The sequence below is a fragment of the Canis lupus genome, chromosome 7, assembly GCF_011100685.1.
Source record: "Canis lupus familiaris isolate Mischka breed German Shepherd chromosome 7, alternate assembly UU_Cfam_GSD_1.0, whole genome shotgun sequence".
Lineage (NCBI taxonomy): Eukaryota > Metazoa > Chordata > Mammalia > Carnivora > Canidae > Canis > Canis lupus.
In genome coordinates, this window is record NC_049228.1 from 4318352 (window position 1) to 4335714 (window position 17363).

General features: G+C 37.9%; 1 protein-coding gene across 15 annotated transcripts in view; it reads right to left on the bottom strand.

Annotated features, from left to right (window-relative positions):
• Positions 1 to 5172: 5172 nt before the first annotated feature.
• Positions 5173 to 17363, bottom strand: part of NEK7 (NIMA related kinase 7) — a 158453-nt gene continuing 146262 nt past the window's right edge. For all 15 annotated transcript variants that reach the window (XM_038541971.1, XM_038541968.1, XM_038541958.1 and 12 more), the window contains one exon: positions 5173 to 8191. In XM_038541971.1, the coding sequence (XP_038397899.1) occupies positions 8081 to 8191 (111 nt within the window). In that variant the 3' untranslated portion in view covers positions 5173 to 8080. The remainder of the gene's footprint in view (positions 8192 to 17363) is intronic.

The following is a 17363-nucleotide window of genomic DNA, read 5'->3' on the forward strand; positions in this document are numbered from 1 at the left end:
TCATCTATATTTTAGCTCTTTCATGCAATTCTGGATTTTCGCAGAAGGTTCCTCTGTAGTTAACATGAGAGTATGAGACTTAGAGCAAAAGAACTAAAATAACTGATGCAGTGACCTTGGGAAAACCCTTTATCCTGTGTAGGCCTCAATTTCCTCAACTGCTAAATGGGGGTAATGATATCAAACTTCCAGTCTTTTTTTTTCTTCAAGATTTTATTTATTCATGAGAGACACAGAGAGAGAGGGAGAGACATAGGCAGAGGGAGAAGCAGCTTCCCTGCGGGGAGCCCAATGAGGGACTCGATCCCAGGACCCTGGGATCACAACCTGAGCCCAGGCAGATGCCCAACCACTGAGCCACTCAACTGTCCCACACTACAGTTTTTCAAAGAATTCCATGCAGCCGAATCCCTTGCAAATCAAAGTGACCCACCCCTTAGTGTAGCCAACTCTGGATTCTCGCTGAATGGTGGCCTATGGCAAGGAGGAAAGTACTCTGACTAGTACTTCGATTTCCAGCCTCACAGGCCCTCAGACTGTCTTCTACTCCAGTCATTACTGTGACGCCACTTTCACGCGGGTGAAGGAGGAGGTAAGGAGCTCTGGGCCAAGAAGGCAGCCTGAGCCAAGGAGACAGTTGGTAGGATCAGGAGACTGGTTTCAAAGAGTGGGAATGAGCATATATTGATCATGTGAGCCAGGTTTCTCATTGTCAGATAAGAGTTAAAAATTGATAAAGGAATACAAAACTGATTTGGAGGGAAAAGTTACTCCTTACAGAAGCACGGGAACTAATAAATGTAAAAGGAATGACATTTGGAAAGCCATCATCTGGCAACCATCAAAGTAATAATTAAAACAGGCAAGAATAATCAGGGGATGCTAAAATTAGTGGACAAAAGTTTGTTGAAAAACATGGTATTTACATATTCTCAAAATACCTACCTACTACATACTGTTAATTACAAAGGAAGAAACAAAAGCTTTATGATTAAGGTCACCAGCTTAAGTGATCAAAGTTCGCACCAACGATAATGGACAGATTGACATTCTTGCTTCCTGACATGTTGTATGCAGATCAACTCAGCCTCGCGGCAGTAATATTCCATTTCATGAGCAAACATCTGGCAAACCCGAACTGAAGGTCATTCTACAAGATAACTGGTTTGTATCCGAAAAAAATGTCAAGGTCATGAAAGATAAAGAATAGACTGAGGAAGTGTTCCCCACGGAAGGTGACTAAAGAGACATGACAACTAAATGCAACACTTACTGCTTATATCCTGGAGGAAAACTTAGTAATTTTTGCTGTAAAGAGCAATTGGTTGAAATTTGAATGTGATTTGTAGGTTAGATAATAGTGATGAATTAATATTACTTTCCTGATTATTATGGTTGCCCCGTGTTTATGTAGAAGAGGGCCATTTTTTTTAGGAAAGCAACACTCAGAGATTTGGGGGTACGAGGCACCATATTTGCAACTTCTTTTCAGATAGGCTCAGAAAAAAAAATCTATATAAGGATTTAAAAAGAAACAATAATAAAGCAAGGGTGGCAAAGTCTTAACATCTGAAAAACCCAGGGGAAGAATTCTAAAGGAGTTCTTTGTACTAATCTTGCAATTTTTCTCTAGGTTTGAAATTATTTGCAAATTAAAAAGTTTTTTTAAAAAAGAGGTTCAGACTCAACATAAGGTAAAGGTTATTTTAAGGAGGAAAAAATGCTCATGCTTTTGTACTGAAGAAAAGAAAAATATAAAGAGGTTTGAAGAATTTAACCATATTGGCTTAACTATCTTTGTCATCCACCTCTCACATGGTAATAACCAACGCTGGCAACTTAGTCTAGTCTGTGTGCTTCCTCACCTTTCTCCACGTTCAAATGATCGTATGCAAACATATACACCCATATAGTTTATTTTTAAAGATTTATTTTAGAGAGAGAGAAAAGGTACATGTGAGGTGTGGGCGGAGGGTAGGGGCAGAGGCAGAGAATCTCCAGCAGACTCTCCGCTAAGCAGACACTGCTTTGGAGCCCGACACTGGGCTCAAACCCAGGACCCTGAGATGATGACCTGAGCCGAAAGCAAGAGTCAGTCCTTTAACCAATCCTCTTTCATATAACAAGTTCCCGTCATACTTGTGTGTTTGACCTTCTTGTTTTGTTCCACCATTCATCCTATTGCCTTGTGCCTCTGCCAACACTGCACTGCTTGCTTAAAGTACCTTTAAGGTAAATTTTAATCCTTGATAAGTCAAACAGCCTATTTTAGATATTCTTGGTTATTTTCATATATTCATTTTTTTTCCATATGATCTTTGACATTTTATCTGGTTCCCAAAAAAGGTGAGATTCAGGGAGATACTACATTACTAAATTATAGAGTACTTGATTTTTATATGCATCTTCCCATCTGGATCACAGCATCTTTTCCTATTCGTTCAGTTTTTGCCTGACGTTCTTCAACAAGATTTTTATAATTTCTTTCATACAGGTTCTACGTGTTTCTTGATCAATTATTTCTAAGTGTTTTATAATTCCTATTATGAAATTTTTATATTGCTGATTACCATCACATGGCTTTATTATTACCCTTATATTACTGATTATTGCAAATATGGAGAAAATACATCTCTAAATCTCTAAATCTACCTCGCATTACTCCATCCCGACTTACCCACTCTCATCTGTTGCTTCTCAGATGGCCCAGCTACTTCCCACATTCTTCCTCGGCAGCAGGCTCTTCCCTGTGTTGGTTCTTTGGCGGACTCCTTTTCATCCTTTAGGTCATTTCACTTCAATGTCACCTCTTCAGTGTCTCTTTTCCTCCACAGCACTCATAACAATTTGCTTTTATATATTTAGATTTCCAGAAATGTTATTTCTTCCTGACCGGATTTTAAATCCATGAAAACAAATATTTTGCTCAAGACAACATATAAGGTCTAATATATGAGGATACACAACAAACATTTGTGAGCTTAGTGGATACACACTTTCCGTGGACCTCTTTTTTTCTTACCTTCTGTACTCCTTGTCCAGTATCTTCAGTTTCTTTTCTATGTGCTACTTCTCCTAATCTTTAAACCATCTTATGTTCACTTTATCTTAAAACTTGAGCTAGATTACCTCTGGTTGCCATCTATTTTTCCTTCATATGCCATCGTCCTTCCTATTTTTACCCAAATTTGCCTTCCACTCCAGTCTCCTACTGAACCTGTATTACCATGACCTCCTCATTAAGTCCAGGAGCCACGTGTCAATCCTTACTATCTTCAACTTCTTTGTAATTTATGGCAACTTTTAACTTAAAATATTTCTTCTAGTTCAGCTTGTTTGCTTCTCCTACCCCCTTACTGGCCCTCACCTCTCCAGATTTCTGCTGTTTTTCCATCTACTATGCATGGTCCCCATGAAGTGCTCAGCTCCATTGACAGCATTACAATGTTCATTATCAATTCAACAAATAAGTTGAGAAACTACAGTTGGAGCATTGTGTTAAGTGGGGCATATCACACTGAATAAAACAGAAGTACTTGTCCATCTAGAGTTTAGGCTCTAGCGAGGAGACTGAAAGTAAATGAAGAATCACACAGGTAATCATTTGGTTACCGATGGGTAAGTGCCCAAAGGCAAAGTACAGGATGCAGTCTGGGTGGCTCCTGAAAAAGCATATTTTATGTCAGTCATGAGAGATTGGTAGGATTGACTGACTGATTGATGCCAAAGGGAGAGCTATCTAAGCCCTGAGAAGAGCTCCGGGTCTTTAAGAAACCAGCGCAGCAAAACAAGGCAAAAATAGGCGCTACAGCCAGAGAAGACGTTCGCGTATTTTCTACATTACAACACTGTAATAGCTACATTGAACAAGCAACCCACCTGGTACCAGGCATCACATCCAGACCTTTATATAAAAGGCATCATAATTCCTTTGTAGAGTTAGGAATTTATACTCCTACTTTACACTTGAAAAAGTAAGGACTAGAGAAATTATCCTTGGGACTATGGGTCTAGAAAGGAGCGGAAAAAGATTATCTTTATGCGTTGTAACATGTTGAAAACAATTTACTTTTAAAAACTCCTGGTCACAAAGCCTAACTTTAAAATTTCCTTTTATTTTATTCTTATCTCCTAAGGTTTAAAATTAGAGACCCAAGTGAACAAGAAATGGGTAAGAAAACCAGAAACTCCTTCAAATGAAGTTCTCAGAGATAAAATACACATTGTAAACTTTCACATCTTTCTGATAATTAATCTGATGAGTCGTTTTAGTTCGTCATTAATTGTATTAGAGACTTACATGTAATTAAAAATAGATAATGTAACAAGTCCATGGAAGTTTTTTGATTAAGGGTTTCATTGCAGTTGTCATCCTTTTGCACCAATTCGGTGGTAAATATAGCTGCACCAATTAATAATACATTAAACATATATGCCCAGTACTGACTTTTCTAATTAACAAACATACTTTTGAGATAAAATTTATAACCAGTCAAACACTCTCTTGTGGCTAAAATTTACTATTACTATACAATTATGTGAGTGTGCCCATATACACATAATCAGACTAAAGGTTCTTTACAAGTCACAGGTTACAAAATCCGTGTGATCTTCACCACAGTCTATTTGGAAATGTGATCCTGATGTGAAAGGATCATTTTACCATCAGCCTGGAGGATTTTACGCCATAAAGATCCTTTAGCCTCAACATTTCCAGATACAGAAAGTAATTTTCACTTTTTATGTGGAAAAGAGTAAGTTGAGAGACTACCGACAGGGTAGCTGCAAACTATTTCTAATATTGTCTGCAGCATATTAAGTAAGGTGAGAGGAATGGACTCTGCCGCCTAAACTTTAAACTCATAATTTTATAATTTGAGAAAACTTTTCTTATTCAAAGACAGATAATGATGTACTGAAGAGAGTAGGGACCTATGAAGATGTACCCTACTTTAATGCATATTTATAAAACTACTTCTTAGTATCTGTCTGAGCTCCACGATCACCCTCAAAGGCTTCAATTCTTAGGCTTCTCCCAAAATGGTAAAGTCACGGAAATGAACAAGAAATGTTTCTTCTGTAGGTTACATGTTAAGTGAAACAAACAATGGCAAACTCTGGCGGGGGGGGGGGGGGGGGGGGGATCACAGATACATAAAATGTTATTGTAACCATTTTTTATTTTTATGTTTTTATTTATATTAGGATATTATACAATTTTCAAAGCTAACAACAGAATCTTTCTTAGTATGTGTATTGGAAGCATAACAAAATAAAAGTATTTCACAAAAGAAGTCCATATTACAGTACTATTGAAATATGAGGCATAGGATAATTATGCATTTGTGGGTTATAAACATAATACATTCATTTTAAAGAAAAAAACATTTAATATGAATAACATTTTGGTTAAAATAAATATCATGTAAATGTTAACAGTAACACCTGAAGTATATTGATACAAGAAAGGTGTTTTGTGATAGGTACTATGTAGAATGGTAAAAGCATTCATGAAATGGCCGTAATATCTTACTAAATTTACAATCATTGCACATTGTTGAGCACTTTATTTATACAGGGATACCCTTCATCCACCATTCCTAAACCTCAACATACAAAACAAAGTTACCCCACATTTTCCTCTGGGGAACTGGTACCAATATCTAAATAAGGTTTAGAATCAGATGTACCTTTCATTTTACTGTTTCTCCACTCAATTCAAATGTTTTTCTTAATCAGTACAAAATTTACTTATAAACAGGAATATAAAGAGAATATTTATAGGTGAGTATAAAAATTAAAACTAATTATCCTCATAATTTTTTGAAATGATCTCATTCAAAATTAAAATTTATTGTTTACACAGTGGTTTCTTCAGGAAAAAATATGAACACTTAGATAAGAAAAAGATACAATATCCAAAACAGAAAGTTTCCACATTTAGAAAATAATAATGGATTTCCCTGATCATTAAATTCTTCCCAGCTATTTCCTTCTAGCAGAGAGACTCACTGAAAAGAAAAGCTTAAATCTTTGCTTAAAAGTCACTGTGAGGGGTTAAGCTAATGAATTTTAGATTCATGTATTTTTAAAGACTGCAAGAAAAAGGGGACTATCTGTTCCAACTACAAAACAATTTCCTCTTCAACTGTATTACAATAAAATGAACATGACACTATTTTAACAAAAATAATTCTACTTACTCATACTTCAGGAGACAAATCTATGGATGCTCAGTGTAAAAGCTGTAACTAAAAATCACACAATGCATCCATCCAGCCCTCATTTAAAGGACCACCCAGGTGTCCTTTGTCTATCCCAGGATAAAGTTACCCTTCAGATATCATAACTGATTACATTTTGAAAAAGAAAAAAAGTTTATGCTTTTTCCCTTAATAAACCATTTTTTAAGTTTACAAATGACTTGAAAGTATTCAAATGATTGTAAGAAAAATACTTATAAAGGGGGGAAAAAAAAACCCCAGCAGTTAAATCAGCTAACGGTAGGTATTCTCCGAACATGAGGTTTCCACGTTGACAGGATTATCCATCCCAAGGTTGGGTTATAGGTGGCATGGCATCCTTGAACGGTGACTGCCAGTCGGCCTTTTGGCTTTCACAATTCTGTGAAGAACTGGTCACCACTCACATGAAGGCATTCATGGAAAACATATCTCCATAACAGCATTTACTAAACTCTGCCCATTACCTTAAACTAAATGAAGCGTTACCATCTCTGTCATCTTCATGCATGAATACAGTACTTGGCTTAAAAGCTTCTCAACAGAAATGTTAATCTCATAAAAACTCTGGCTGTGGTAATGGCCAGTTTTCATTGCTTTAAACATATTCTAAAATTACAACCTTGTCAAATGAATCGAAACTGTGTCAACATTCACAGGTACAGCACAACACACATCCTTTCTTCCTCCCTAACAAGACAAAATGACACGCAAACAGGGTAGCCCAAATTTTAAAAAGTTTAAAAAAAAAATGGGTTTAATCCAGGAAAAGTGTTGGTATACCAAATATTTCTTTAAAGGGTAAATGTTCTCAGAAAATCTGAAACAAAATGGATAAAATGCACATACAATATAAATAAGAAAGCAATTGGAAGAACACAAAAAATTTTCTGAAGGGGACCAATCAGAACTTCAATAAAATCTATGAATAAAAACATATGCTTACACTATAGTGTACAATTATGAAGAGAATTTAAATTTATAAAGAACTCGAAATATAGTACTGCAAGATTATTCAAAGATTTTTTTCAAATGTACAAACAATAATAAAAACACAAAAGAAGCCTCGGGCAATGTGCAACTTTCAAAATTACTATCACACCAGCCAAACAAATCCTTAACCACTTTTTAAATGGATTCATTTATACCATTTTAATGCAGAGAGAATATCAAAGATATTAAAACAGAACAAAATAAAGCAAAGAACTCTTCAGTGTCTGACTCACATTTAGTCCCCCAATTTTTTTCACATTTAATAGTTGCATTTTGAATGTATAAGCTAACAATTTTAAGTGTTTCTCAAATAGTTTATCTATATTTATCTTAAGAATTATATTTCAAAGCTACAATGCTAAGTACTAAAACACAGACTTCAAACTTAAAAAAAAAATCACAAAAGTTCACAATTGTGCTAATCTCAAATGTCCATAAATGACGAAAAAGCAAACAAGTCACATGTTCAGATACTCTTCCTCACGTTACAAGTCTGTCTTGAGTGCCAAGCTGCACTTTCAATTTTTGGCACTGAAAGTCTTATCTGAACACAATTTATCAGAAAAAAAAAAATCTGAATAATTCTAAAAACCGTTAGCCATTAAAAACCATTAAGTTTCATTTACTCTCCTAACATGCAAAGTGACTATCCAAAGTCATTTGGGGTTTGCAAGAAGGTGACTTAGACTGGTACAAAATGAAGCTTCTATGAAAACTGGTTAAGGATTCAAAGCACATTAGCTCTGAAATATTCATCTTAACACCCAGACAAAAATGGGGAGGTATGATTTGCACAAAAATACTTTAAATAATTTTGGTTACGTTCTTCATGATCTTCCATGAATCTAGCTGCTTGCAGTGCACGCGTGCATCCTCTTTGCTACGTCATAAACATAGGCAATGTCTGGTCGCTTCTCTGGATCTGGGTTGATGCACATGTTCACTAACTGTCGTAGCTACAGAGAAAGAAAACACAGATGCTTTTAAAAACAATTCCAGTTAAAGGAAAAGAAAAAAAAAAAAAACAAGAAATAAACTCTGTAAGAACACGGACAGGGAGGTGGGTGGGGAATGGGCAAAATCAGTGACAAGGATTAAAAACTGCTCTAATCATGAGCACTGAGTAAGGGAGAGAATTGTTGAATCACTATATTGCACACCTGAACCTAATACAACACCGTATATTACCTATATTGAAATGAAAAAACTTAAAAAAAAAGAATATATCTGACTGCTATCAATGATTTTACAATTAGTTGAAAAGTCTAAAAGTATGTATAGTCATTGGGGAGTATTAACATCAAGCAAAAAGTACTGTCTACAATCAGAGGCGTTAAAATGATTTTACTGGGGCACCTGGGGGGCTCAGTGGTTGAGCATCTGCCTTTGGCTCAGGTCACGATCCTGGGACCCGGGATCGAGTTCCGCATCGGGCTCCCTGTGAAGAGCCTGCTTCTCCCTCTGCCTGTGTCTCTGACTCTCTCTTAGTGTGGGTCTCATGAATAAATAAACTAAAAGGTCTTTTAAAAAAAAAGAATAAAATGATTTTACTATTTTTCAAAGAAATTTATCAGAAGGTAGCAGTCATGAAGGACAACGGGTTTTTAACTCTAAGGCTCCACGTTAACTGCAGATATATACACATTTATGTGATCTAGAATGTACTACATTAGCCTTGATTATAAGTTTACATTCTCATAATTACAGACTATATATCTATAGATCTAACTTCATATGAGGCATAGGGTAAAATAATTATCATATGCCCTTATCATAAACCATTTTATATAAATATAAAATTTTTAAATTAATTTCATATTAAAAAGCACTCTTCTAAAGTAAGAATAATAAATTCTAAGCAAGGTAAATTATGAGTAGTATTCTCATCCTCAACTGCATGAAGCAGTATTAGTCTCTTCACTTTATAGATGAGAGAGCTGACGTTTACTTACTTACATCAAAGAAAATAAGCACACTTCAATAAATTAAAGAAATACATCCTTCCATCTGATTTCATTCTCGATTCCAACTGCCATCAGTTTACGAAACTACGTCTCTTCTTATAACACTGTACGTGGTCTTTCACAGATGATAAGCCAAATCCAGAGGAGGAGCTAAGATCCTTTTGCTCTGTGAGTATGTCATGAGGAATAATTTAGATATTTTGAAAACTTGCATTGATTCTTTCTGGCCAGTTATTAGTGTGTAGTAAATGTTAATGGAAATGTTACACCCACAGAGAGGGTCTGAGGATTTCAATTTATATTCCTTGGAATGCAGCAGACGATAGCATTAAAAATCCTAAAGGGGTAGAGCAATACCCAAGGCACTTATTTATTATGGCGACCTAAGAGAAATTTAAATCAGAAAGAGGTTGGCATTTTATCCATTAAAATAAAAACAAATATATCCAATTATACACGATAAAGAAAACAGCAGGAAAAGCATTTATAATGACGCTTCTATTTAAGAGGTAATGTGTTCTAACAGGTCACCTACTTGTCAGATATTTTGTTCAGAGACAAAAATGACAAAAGCAGCAGAAAAATGACAGAAAAATAGAACTGTGGTACAAAAATTCTATTTAACCAGTGTACTGGTAGACGTAAGGGCAATTTTGACTGAATAAAACCACCACATCCTTCAACCCGGACCAGAAACCTGATCTTTCCAGCCTAATAGGTCAGAATTGGGTGAAACCTTCCAACCTACTGTAGCAAATGGTCCTCAAGTTCTCCTGCCCGGAGAAGAAAAGTTACGAAGATGAAAGATAGATGGAGGTGAATTTAGTTGAAGAGACGAAGGTTCTGTGGCTCTCCAAAGTGGAAGATGAGAACCAGCTGTAACAAAGAGGGCGGCAAGGAAAGAATTCGGTAAAGGGAGAAGCAGTGGGGACGGCAGCTGGGCCGCGGCTAATTTCCTTCCTCCTTCAGGACTGCTTCTGGGCGACTGATGGGACAATCAGGAACCCTACAGTAGACGGAGCCGGAGCGGTACGTTTGCTTTATCTCCCTCCTTCTTACGTGGTTCAATTTCCATCTGAAATGTAGTTCATTTTGTCATAAAGATTCACCTTTTCCAAAGAGTTTTCTAACACGTCGTATAGTATAAAATCATACACAATATAAAATATGCATACCTCAGGGTATTTATGAATCAAATAACCTATTGATAAATTTTTCCTAAACTGTTACATAATAAACAAATTAATAAAATATGAAAATAAGGTCCCATAAAATTAAAATATGCTTGAGTAGTGATCTGCACTCATCTTGAGTAGAAACATCATGCTGGCATCTGAGGACATTGAGGGTAAATCAGGGAAAAGAACCAATGCAGAAGGGAAGGCCTATTGTCCAGGATGGGAAGTGAGAGAATGACTCGTTTTCCTTCCTGACATTTCTGACCTTTCTTTCTGGTTCTCCTGTCTCCATTCATTCATTCATTCATTCATTCAATAAAATCTTATTGAGCATTTATTGTGTGCCAAGCACTTTATTAGGTGGTCAGGATAAAGCAAGAAACGAGATATACACGGAACCTGACTTTGTACAGCTTACAATCTAGCGGGGGAAGAAAGACAAACAAAGAAATAAATGGGGATCCCTGGGTGGCGCAGCGGTTTAGCGCCTGCCTTTGGCCCAGGGCGCGATCCTGGAGACCCGGGATCGAGTCCCACGTTGGGCTCCCGGTGCATGGAGCCTGCTTCTCCCTCTGCCTGTGTCTCTGCCTCTCTCTCTCTCTGTGTGACTACCATAAATAAATTTTAAAAAAATAAAAAAAAAACAAAGAAATAAATGTGAGAATGAGGAGATCATATAACTAAGAATATTACAAACTACGAAGCAACAGGTAGCTCAAGAGGGATTTGTAAGAGAGAGGCAAAAAGACGCTGGGTGGCCACCCAGAAGAGACAACCCTTACTTCCCTCTTTTTCCTTCCACCTCTTTAATTCTGAGTGCTTCTACCTCATGCACTGAGGACACCCAGCTGACAGTATTCCTCATCCCAACGACTGCGACTACACTTTTGGTCACCGCGATGCCCACTTGGATCCTCAATCCAAAACAAACACCTTGACTACCTGGCCTTCCTTGATCTTCACTTGCCTTCCATTTTAGTCTCTGCCTCCCAGGGGCACAGCTTATGTCTTCCAATGTCCTGTGTCACGTAAGAAATGGCACAAGTTCCGGTCGTTCCAAGAGTCTCACATCTGTCCCCTACCTAGTATGGATGTGCCTTCATTTGATGCCACTTCCAATACCTTTCCCTCCTGGTCAATCTTCTGTTTCTGGACTTACGTCATCCATTTCCAGACTAGACCTCATAGCACAAGCCTTTAACCACTTATTTGGCAGCACTATTAATAATCCTTTGTCTTTTCACAATATCAACCCTGACAATTGTTTTCTTTGCTTCTCTACCAGGATGTGAAGGACCGCAGGAGAAAATCGCAGACTCCGTATAGTCTGGAGGTCCCAGATTCTTGGTTCTAACTGCTGTTGGACCTTAAAGGCTGTTCTGCAATCCAGATGGTTGGCCTGATAAACTCCATTTCCCACAATGGCTAATCTCAACCTTCACTAATCTGCAGGCACTGCCCTCAATTCTTTCCCACCCAGGACCTTGCCTCCTACTTCACAGAGAAAAATCAACACTGTTAGGTTTAAGCTTTCCCTCAGTATCTCGTCTCAACCTATCCATATCTGGTCCGTATCATCTCTGTCTCAGCATCAGAAGAGTATTTTTTTTTCCTACTACTCTCAATTCTATCACTGGAAACTCCTCCAGAGATTATACATCAGTAGCTGAAATATAGTTGGCTATGATTGAATATTTAATGAGTGAATTACTATACAGTCTGTTATTCCTCTTCTGTATTTTCAACCTTTCCTCATCTGCTGATTCCTTCATCATAATCTGTAAGTAGAGTCAAGTCTCTCTTCCTAACCACTACCCCATCTAATGTATTTGCTCTACAGCTAAAATTTTTGGGGTGGAAAAAACAAAATACTATACTTAACTATATCAACTTCCTTAATCTCCTTATTGAAGCCAACTGTAATCATTTTTCATCTCCTCCACCCCCCAATGGTACCTCACTGAAATCGCTTTGACAAAGGTTAGCAGTATGTCCCACTTGCTAAATCTAACAAACTCATTTTCTGCCTCTTATCCAACCTTTCCGCACGGCTGATGCTTCTGATCACAACCTTCCTGGGAGTTGCTTCCTCCTCTCAGACACCATATTGGTTCTCCCCCCCACTTCTTTTTCTTCCTTTGTAGGTTTATCTTCCTCTGGCAGTCCCTCTACTGTCAGTTCATTTCTTTCTATATCCCTTTTATCTTCTCCCTCTACACCTTCTTACCCTACACAACTTTATTCCCATAGCTTCAATAACCACCAACACAGGGTGAGGAACACATACACCTCTGTAGTTTCAGGCCAGACCTCTTCATGGGCTCTACTGACATATTTCCGCGGGCTTCTAAGCATATCTACCTACAAATACTTCATATTAAACTTGTTCGGAACTGAGAATTTACTATTTTTCTCCCCAAACCAGTTCTACCTTGGCAGTGCCTTCGATTTCTCAAGCCAGAAATCTGAAATTTCATACAAGACACTTCCTCATACTTCCTTCCCCTGGCCTAACAATAAATAAATAACAATAAATAATCAACCAAGTCCTACTGTTTCCTATTTCTTCTTGCCCTGGGTCCACTGATTACACTCAAGGGATCATCTTCCAACTAACGGTTTTACCTCCAGTTTCTTCCAATCTCCTTGGCACTGCCACTAATCGCCAAGCTGACCCTACTTCAATGTTAAGCATTTCAATGCACCCCAGTGTCCTCTACGAAGCCTAACCATTGGTTTATTATGGACTTCTAACATCTGGCTCTTGCTTCCCTTTCCAGCCTCACATTTAGCCCTAAGCCCTCCTCCCTCTAACCCCACTCTATACTCTACCCATAAAAAGAGCTCACAGTTGTATGTGTCCACCAAACTGTTTTTGTCCTGAACCTTTGTACATGTTGCTTCTCTGCTTCTAAAGCCTGCCTCAAAATCCTGTACTCTGGCCTCTCATCTATTCATTCTCTAAAGCCTTTCCTAAAAAAAAAAAAAAAAAAAAAAAAAATAAAGCCTTTCCTAACACCTGTATTGCCATGCAGAAATTAAGTAGGCTCCACGTCCAGCATGGACCCCAATGTGGGACTTGAACTCGTGACACTGAGATCAAGACCTGAGCTGAGATCATGAGTTGGATGCTTCATTGACTGAGCCACCCAGGTGTCCCCAGAATTTAATATTTTCTATTTGTCCTCCATCATACCCTTCACGTATCTTTTTTTTTTTTTTGAGGTGTAACTGACATGAACATTATATTAGTTTCAGGTGTTCATGCACTTTAAAGCCTTTAAAACACTTCATTGTACTTCATTTAATATCTGTGTTCTCCTACTAAACTGAAAGACCTGGAGGATGGATAGGATATCAACAGTAAGTGCTCACTGCCACGTTAGATGGAAGAATGAATGGGTCACTTCTGAGTGACGGAATATGGAAAGGTTTTATGGTCGTGGCAACTGAGCTAAAGTTTTCAGAGCATGAACACAATTTTGATATATAAAAGGGTAGGGGAGACTCTAAGCAGATATAACAGAATGAGCGCAGGTGCTGAGCCACAGAAAGTGTGAGGTGGGTGAAAGCAATGGCTAGTACTCCTGCATGACTGGGGAGCAAGCAACAGTGATGAAATGATAAACTGAGGTGAAATAAAGGAGAGGCTTAAGGAGTTTAGAATCTATTGATATATAGGCAACAGGAAATCAGTACTTAAACCAGGAGGGAGAGCTCATTAAAGGTGCACTGCAGTACGTATTTTCTTGGAATAGTGAGAGCAAAAGGGGAGCCATGGCAGCAGAATGTTCAATCAGGTTCCTTTAAGATTTCAGGCAGGAAATATTGTTCATTGGAAGTTTTCACCAGGGTATGTGAGAGGACGCTATGTCCACTAACAGAAATAGATAACAAAAAAGGAAGAGTGACTTTGCAGGAGCAACAGGGACACGAAGTTTTGAAGGTATCACATTTGAGATATTGACACAGTACAATTTGGGTGGAACTGTGAATTCCTGAATCTGGGGTTTAATTCTGTATCCATAACTAAATTCTGTAATAAGTCACAATTTTTTGTGACTCTACCCATATCAAAATTATGAAGATAAAGGAGACAGCTTTATGAAAAGCTATTAACCTATCCTGAGCATAGTTTTGTACTGTACGATTCTCTTAAATATTTGTCTGTTAATTTAGTCTTACCTAATGGCAGGAATCATTGTGGATCTTAAAAAATCCTGTATTTATATAGGATTTAATATTTTACAAAATCTTCCATATCCTTTTATATTTAAAGTATTGTAACCTCTCATAACAATCTCAATTTACAGAGGGGAAAAAAAAAACTAAGAACCAATTTAAAAATTAATGGAGAGGGACACCTGGGTGGCTCAGCGGTTGAGCATCTGCCTTTGGCTCAGGGTGTGATCCTGGAGTCCCGGGACTGAGTTCCTCTGCCTGTGTCTCTGCCTTTGTGTGTCTCTCATGAATAAATAAATAAAATCTTTAAAAAATAAATAAAAGATAATAATAAATAAAAAATTAATGGAGATAGCTGAACTGGAATCCAAGTCATATAATTCTTTATTGCAGGCCTTTTCCACTTCCCATTTTTGAGAGCTCGCTTACTTTTATCTAACTTGGCCTTTTGGTTTGAATTCCTCATGATGTTTAATACAGCTTTGCACGCATAATGATTTCTCAATAACACTAACTGGCTGAATTTCACATCATTACCACCGTAGAGGGATATCACTTAGTCTGACGTTATCATCGGAGTTCTAATCCAGGGAGATGCATTACTAGGTATTGACAGAAAATACCAGTTAAGCGGTGGCCATCACAGAGCAGAGGAGGTTGCCTCTCAGGTACTTTATTCCAATACTCAGAGGCTGCTCTGACTTCCATCCGATGAACACCGTGGTGAGATGCCTCAGCTTTCATCGGCGGGGTCGAAGCTTGGCTTGCTGTTTGTTTTCCCTTAAGCAAATGAGCAGACTAGACTTCATCACTCTAGGTCCTTGTCGAATAGTTAATGGTGTTTTGATATTGAAAAATCTGAATGTTCAGAGGGAACTGAAAGGTGTGCTACGTAGCTCCTATCAAACTCCTGCTAAGAGAATGAAAATTTAGGGGAGACCCTGTAAAGGATAAGATTCATCTTTATAACTCTGGATAAGCGTAGCTCTACCCTTCAATCAAATTAGGCCACCAGAAGCTACATCATGGGGGCACCTGCTTTATCCAGCTGCCCAATCATCTGTCCAAAACCATGCTTTAATGCTTGCTTTTGGCTCTTATCAAACATCACACAGTTATTTTCTGTGTAGTTGCTATACTAAAGACCTGCCTGGTACATTACTCATAGAACCTTATAGGAGACATTTCTATTATAATTTAGTGGGAGAAAATTTCGTTTTCTCTCAGGAACTGATGTATTTCCTCCTGAAAGACCAAAACAATTTGCTTACTGTTTCCTTTGGAGTCCTGACAGAAAGGAAGCAATAACTAGATGAAGAGCTCAACCACCACAACTCTGCTGGCCAGTAAGATAGGTGTGCTTATGGTCCCTTCCACTGCCGGTTCTGAATTTGTACTTCCACTTCTATTTTAATGACTTGTTAAGTCCCGTCTTTATTTTTTAAATTATTTTATTTATTTGAGACAGAGAGAGAGAGTGCAAACATGAGAAGGGGGGAGGGGCAGAGGGAGATGGAGAAGCAGACCCCCCCACTGAGCAGGGAGCCTGAAGCAAGGCTTGATCCCAGGACCCTAGAACCATGACCTGAGCTGAAGGCAGATGCTTAGCTGACTGAGCCACCCAAGCATCCCTTTTATTTAAAAAAAAAAAAAAAATTAAGATTTTATTTATTTGAGAGACAGAGTGCGTGCACACCCAAGTGGGCAGAGAGGCAGAGGGTTAGGGAGAAGCAGATGCCCTGCTGAACAGGGAGCCTGCCACGGGGCTCCACCCCAGGACTCTGGGATCATGATGTGATTTGAAGGCAGATGCTTAACCAACTGAGCCACTCGAGTGCCCCAAGTCATACCTTTTGTTGTAAATTATCTCAAATCCTTTTTGAAAAAAAGGCAGATTGTTACACAAAATGGGAGATTTACATAGGCTGCAGTTTTCCTTGATATATGTTAGTCAACTGGTTGCCCTAAAGATACATCTAAATAGACTTGTTGATGTAGTGCAGGAAAAATCAGTTACAAGAGTCTTTGGCAATATAAAGGGAAAACAATCACAACATAAAACGATTACTTTCACGTTCCAAACAGCCATGGACTAGGTTTTATGCCTTTAACTTTAATAATTTGGCTTAAAAATACAAATTTATTTGGATCTATGAATGCTCTCTTGCCATACCAGATAATTCAAGTTTAGATAAAGAAGGTCACACCTCACCCTGTCTTCTTTGAATGTATACCAAAGTACAGCATCACTTTACATGGTAGGCTTATTTGTGCTCCTGCTACAATGAACAGGAGGATAAAACTGTCACCCAGGTATCAGAAACCAGGAACATTAAGAGACAGTAGAAAGAGTTTAAAAGTCATGAAGTAGAGGAAGAGGAAAAGTTCATCTTTGCCAGATAAATTCTAACTTTTAAGTTGTTAAATAACTACACATAACACATTCATTTGGTTACTCATGGTGTCACTTTTTGCAGCCAGTAGACACGTCGAGAGGCCACAGTACTTAGATGTAGATGCTCCGTACAACTAGTAGTTAGTTTCTCTAGACTTCCAGTGAAAAACTGGAATACAGTCCCCTGAACGTTTCCATCTTCTATATGGTAAGGTGTTCACACTCTAGAAGGTAACTCTGAGGCTTTAACCGTATGCTATTTCTAGGACCAGAGAGAAAACCATTTCCTAAAAGCAGCTATTTACTGAGTTCTTAACATGAATCAGGCACAATTCTATACATTTTTACATGGCTTCATAACGACTCTCTGGGGCAGGCACTACTATGGCATTTGACAGAAGACTAACAT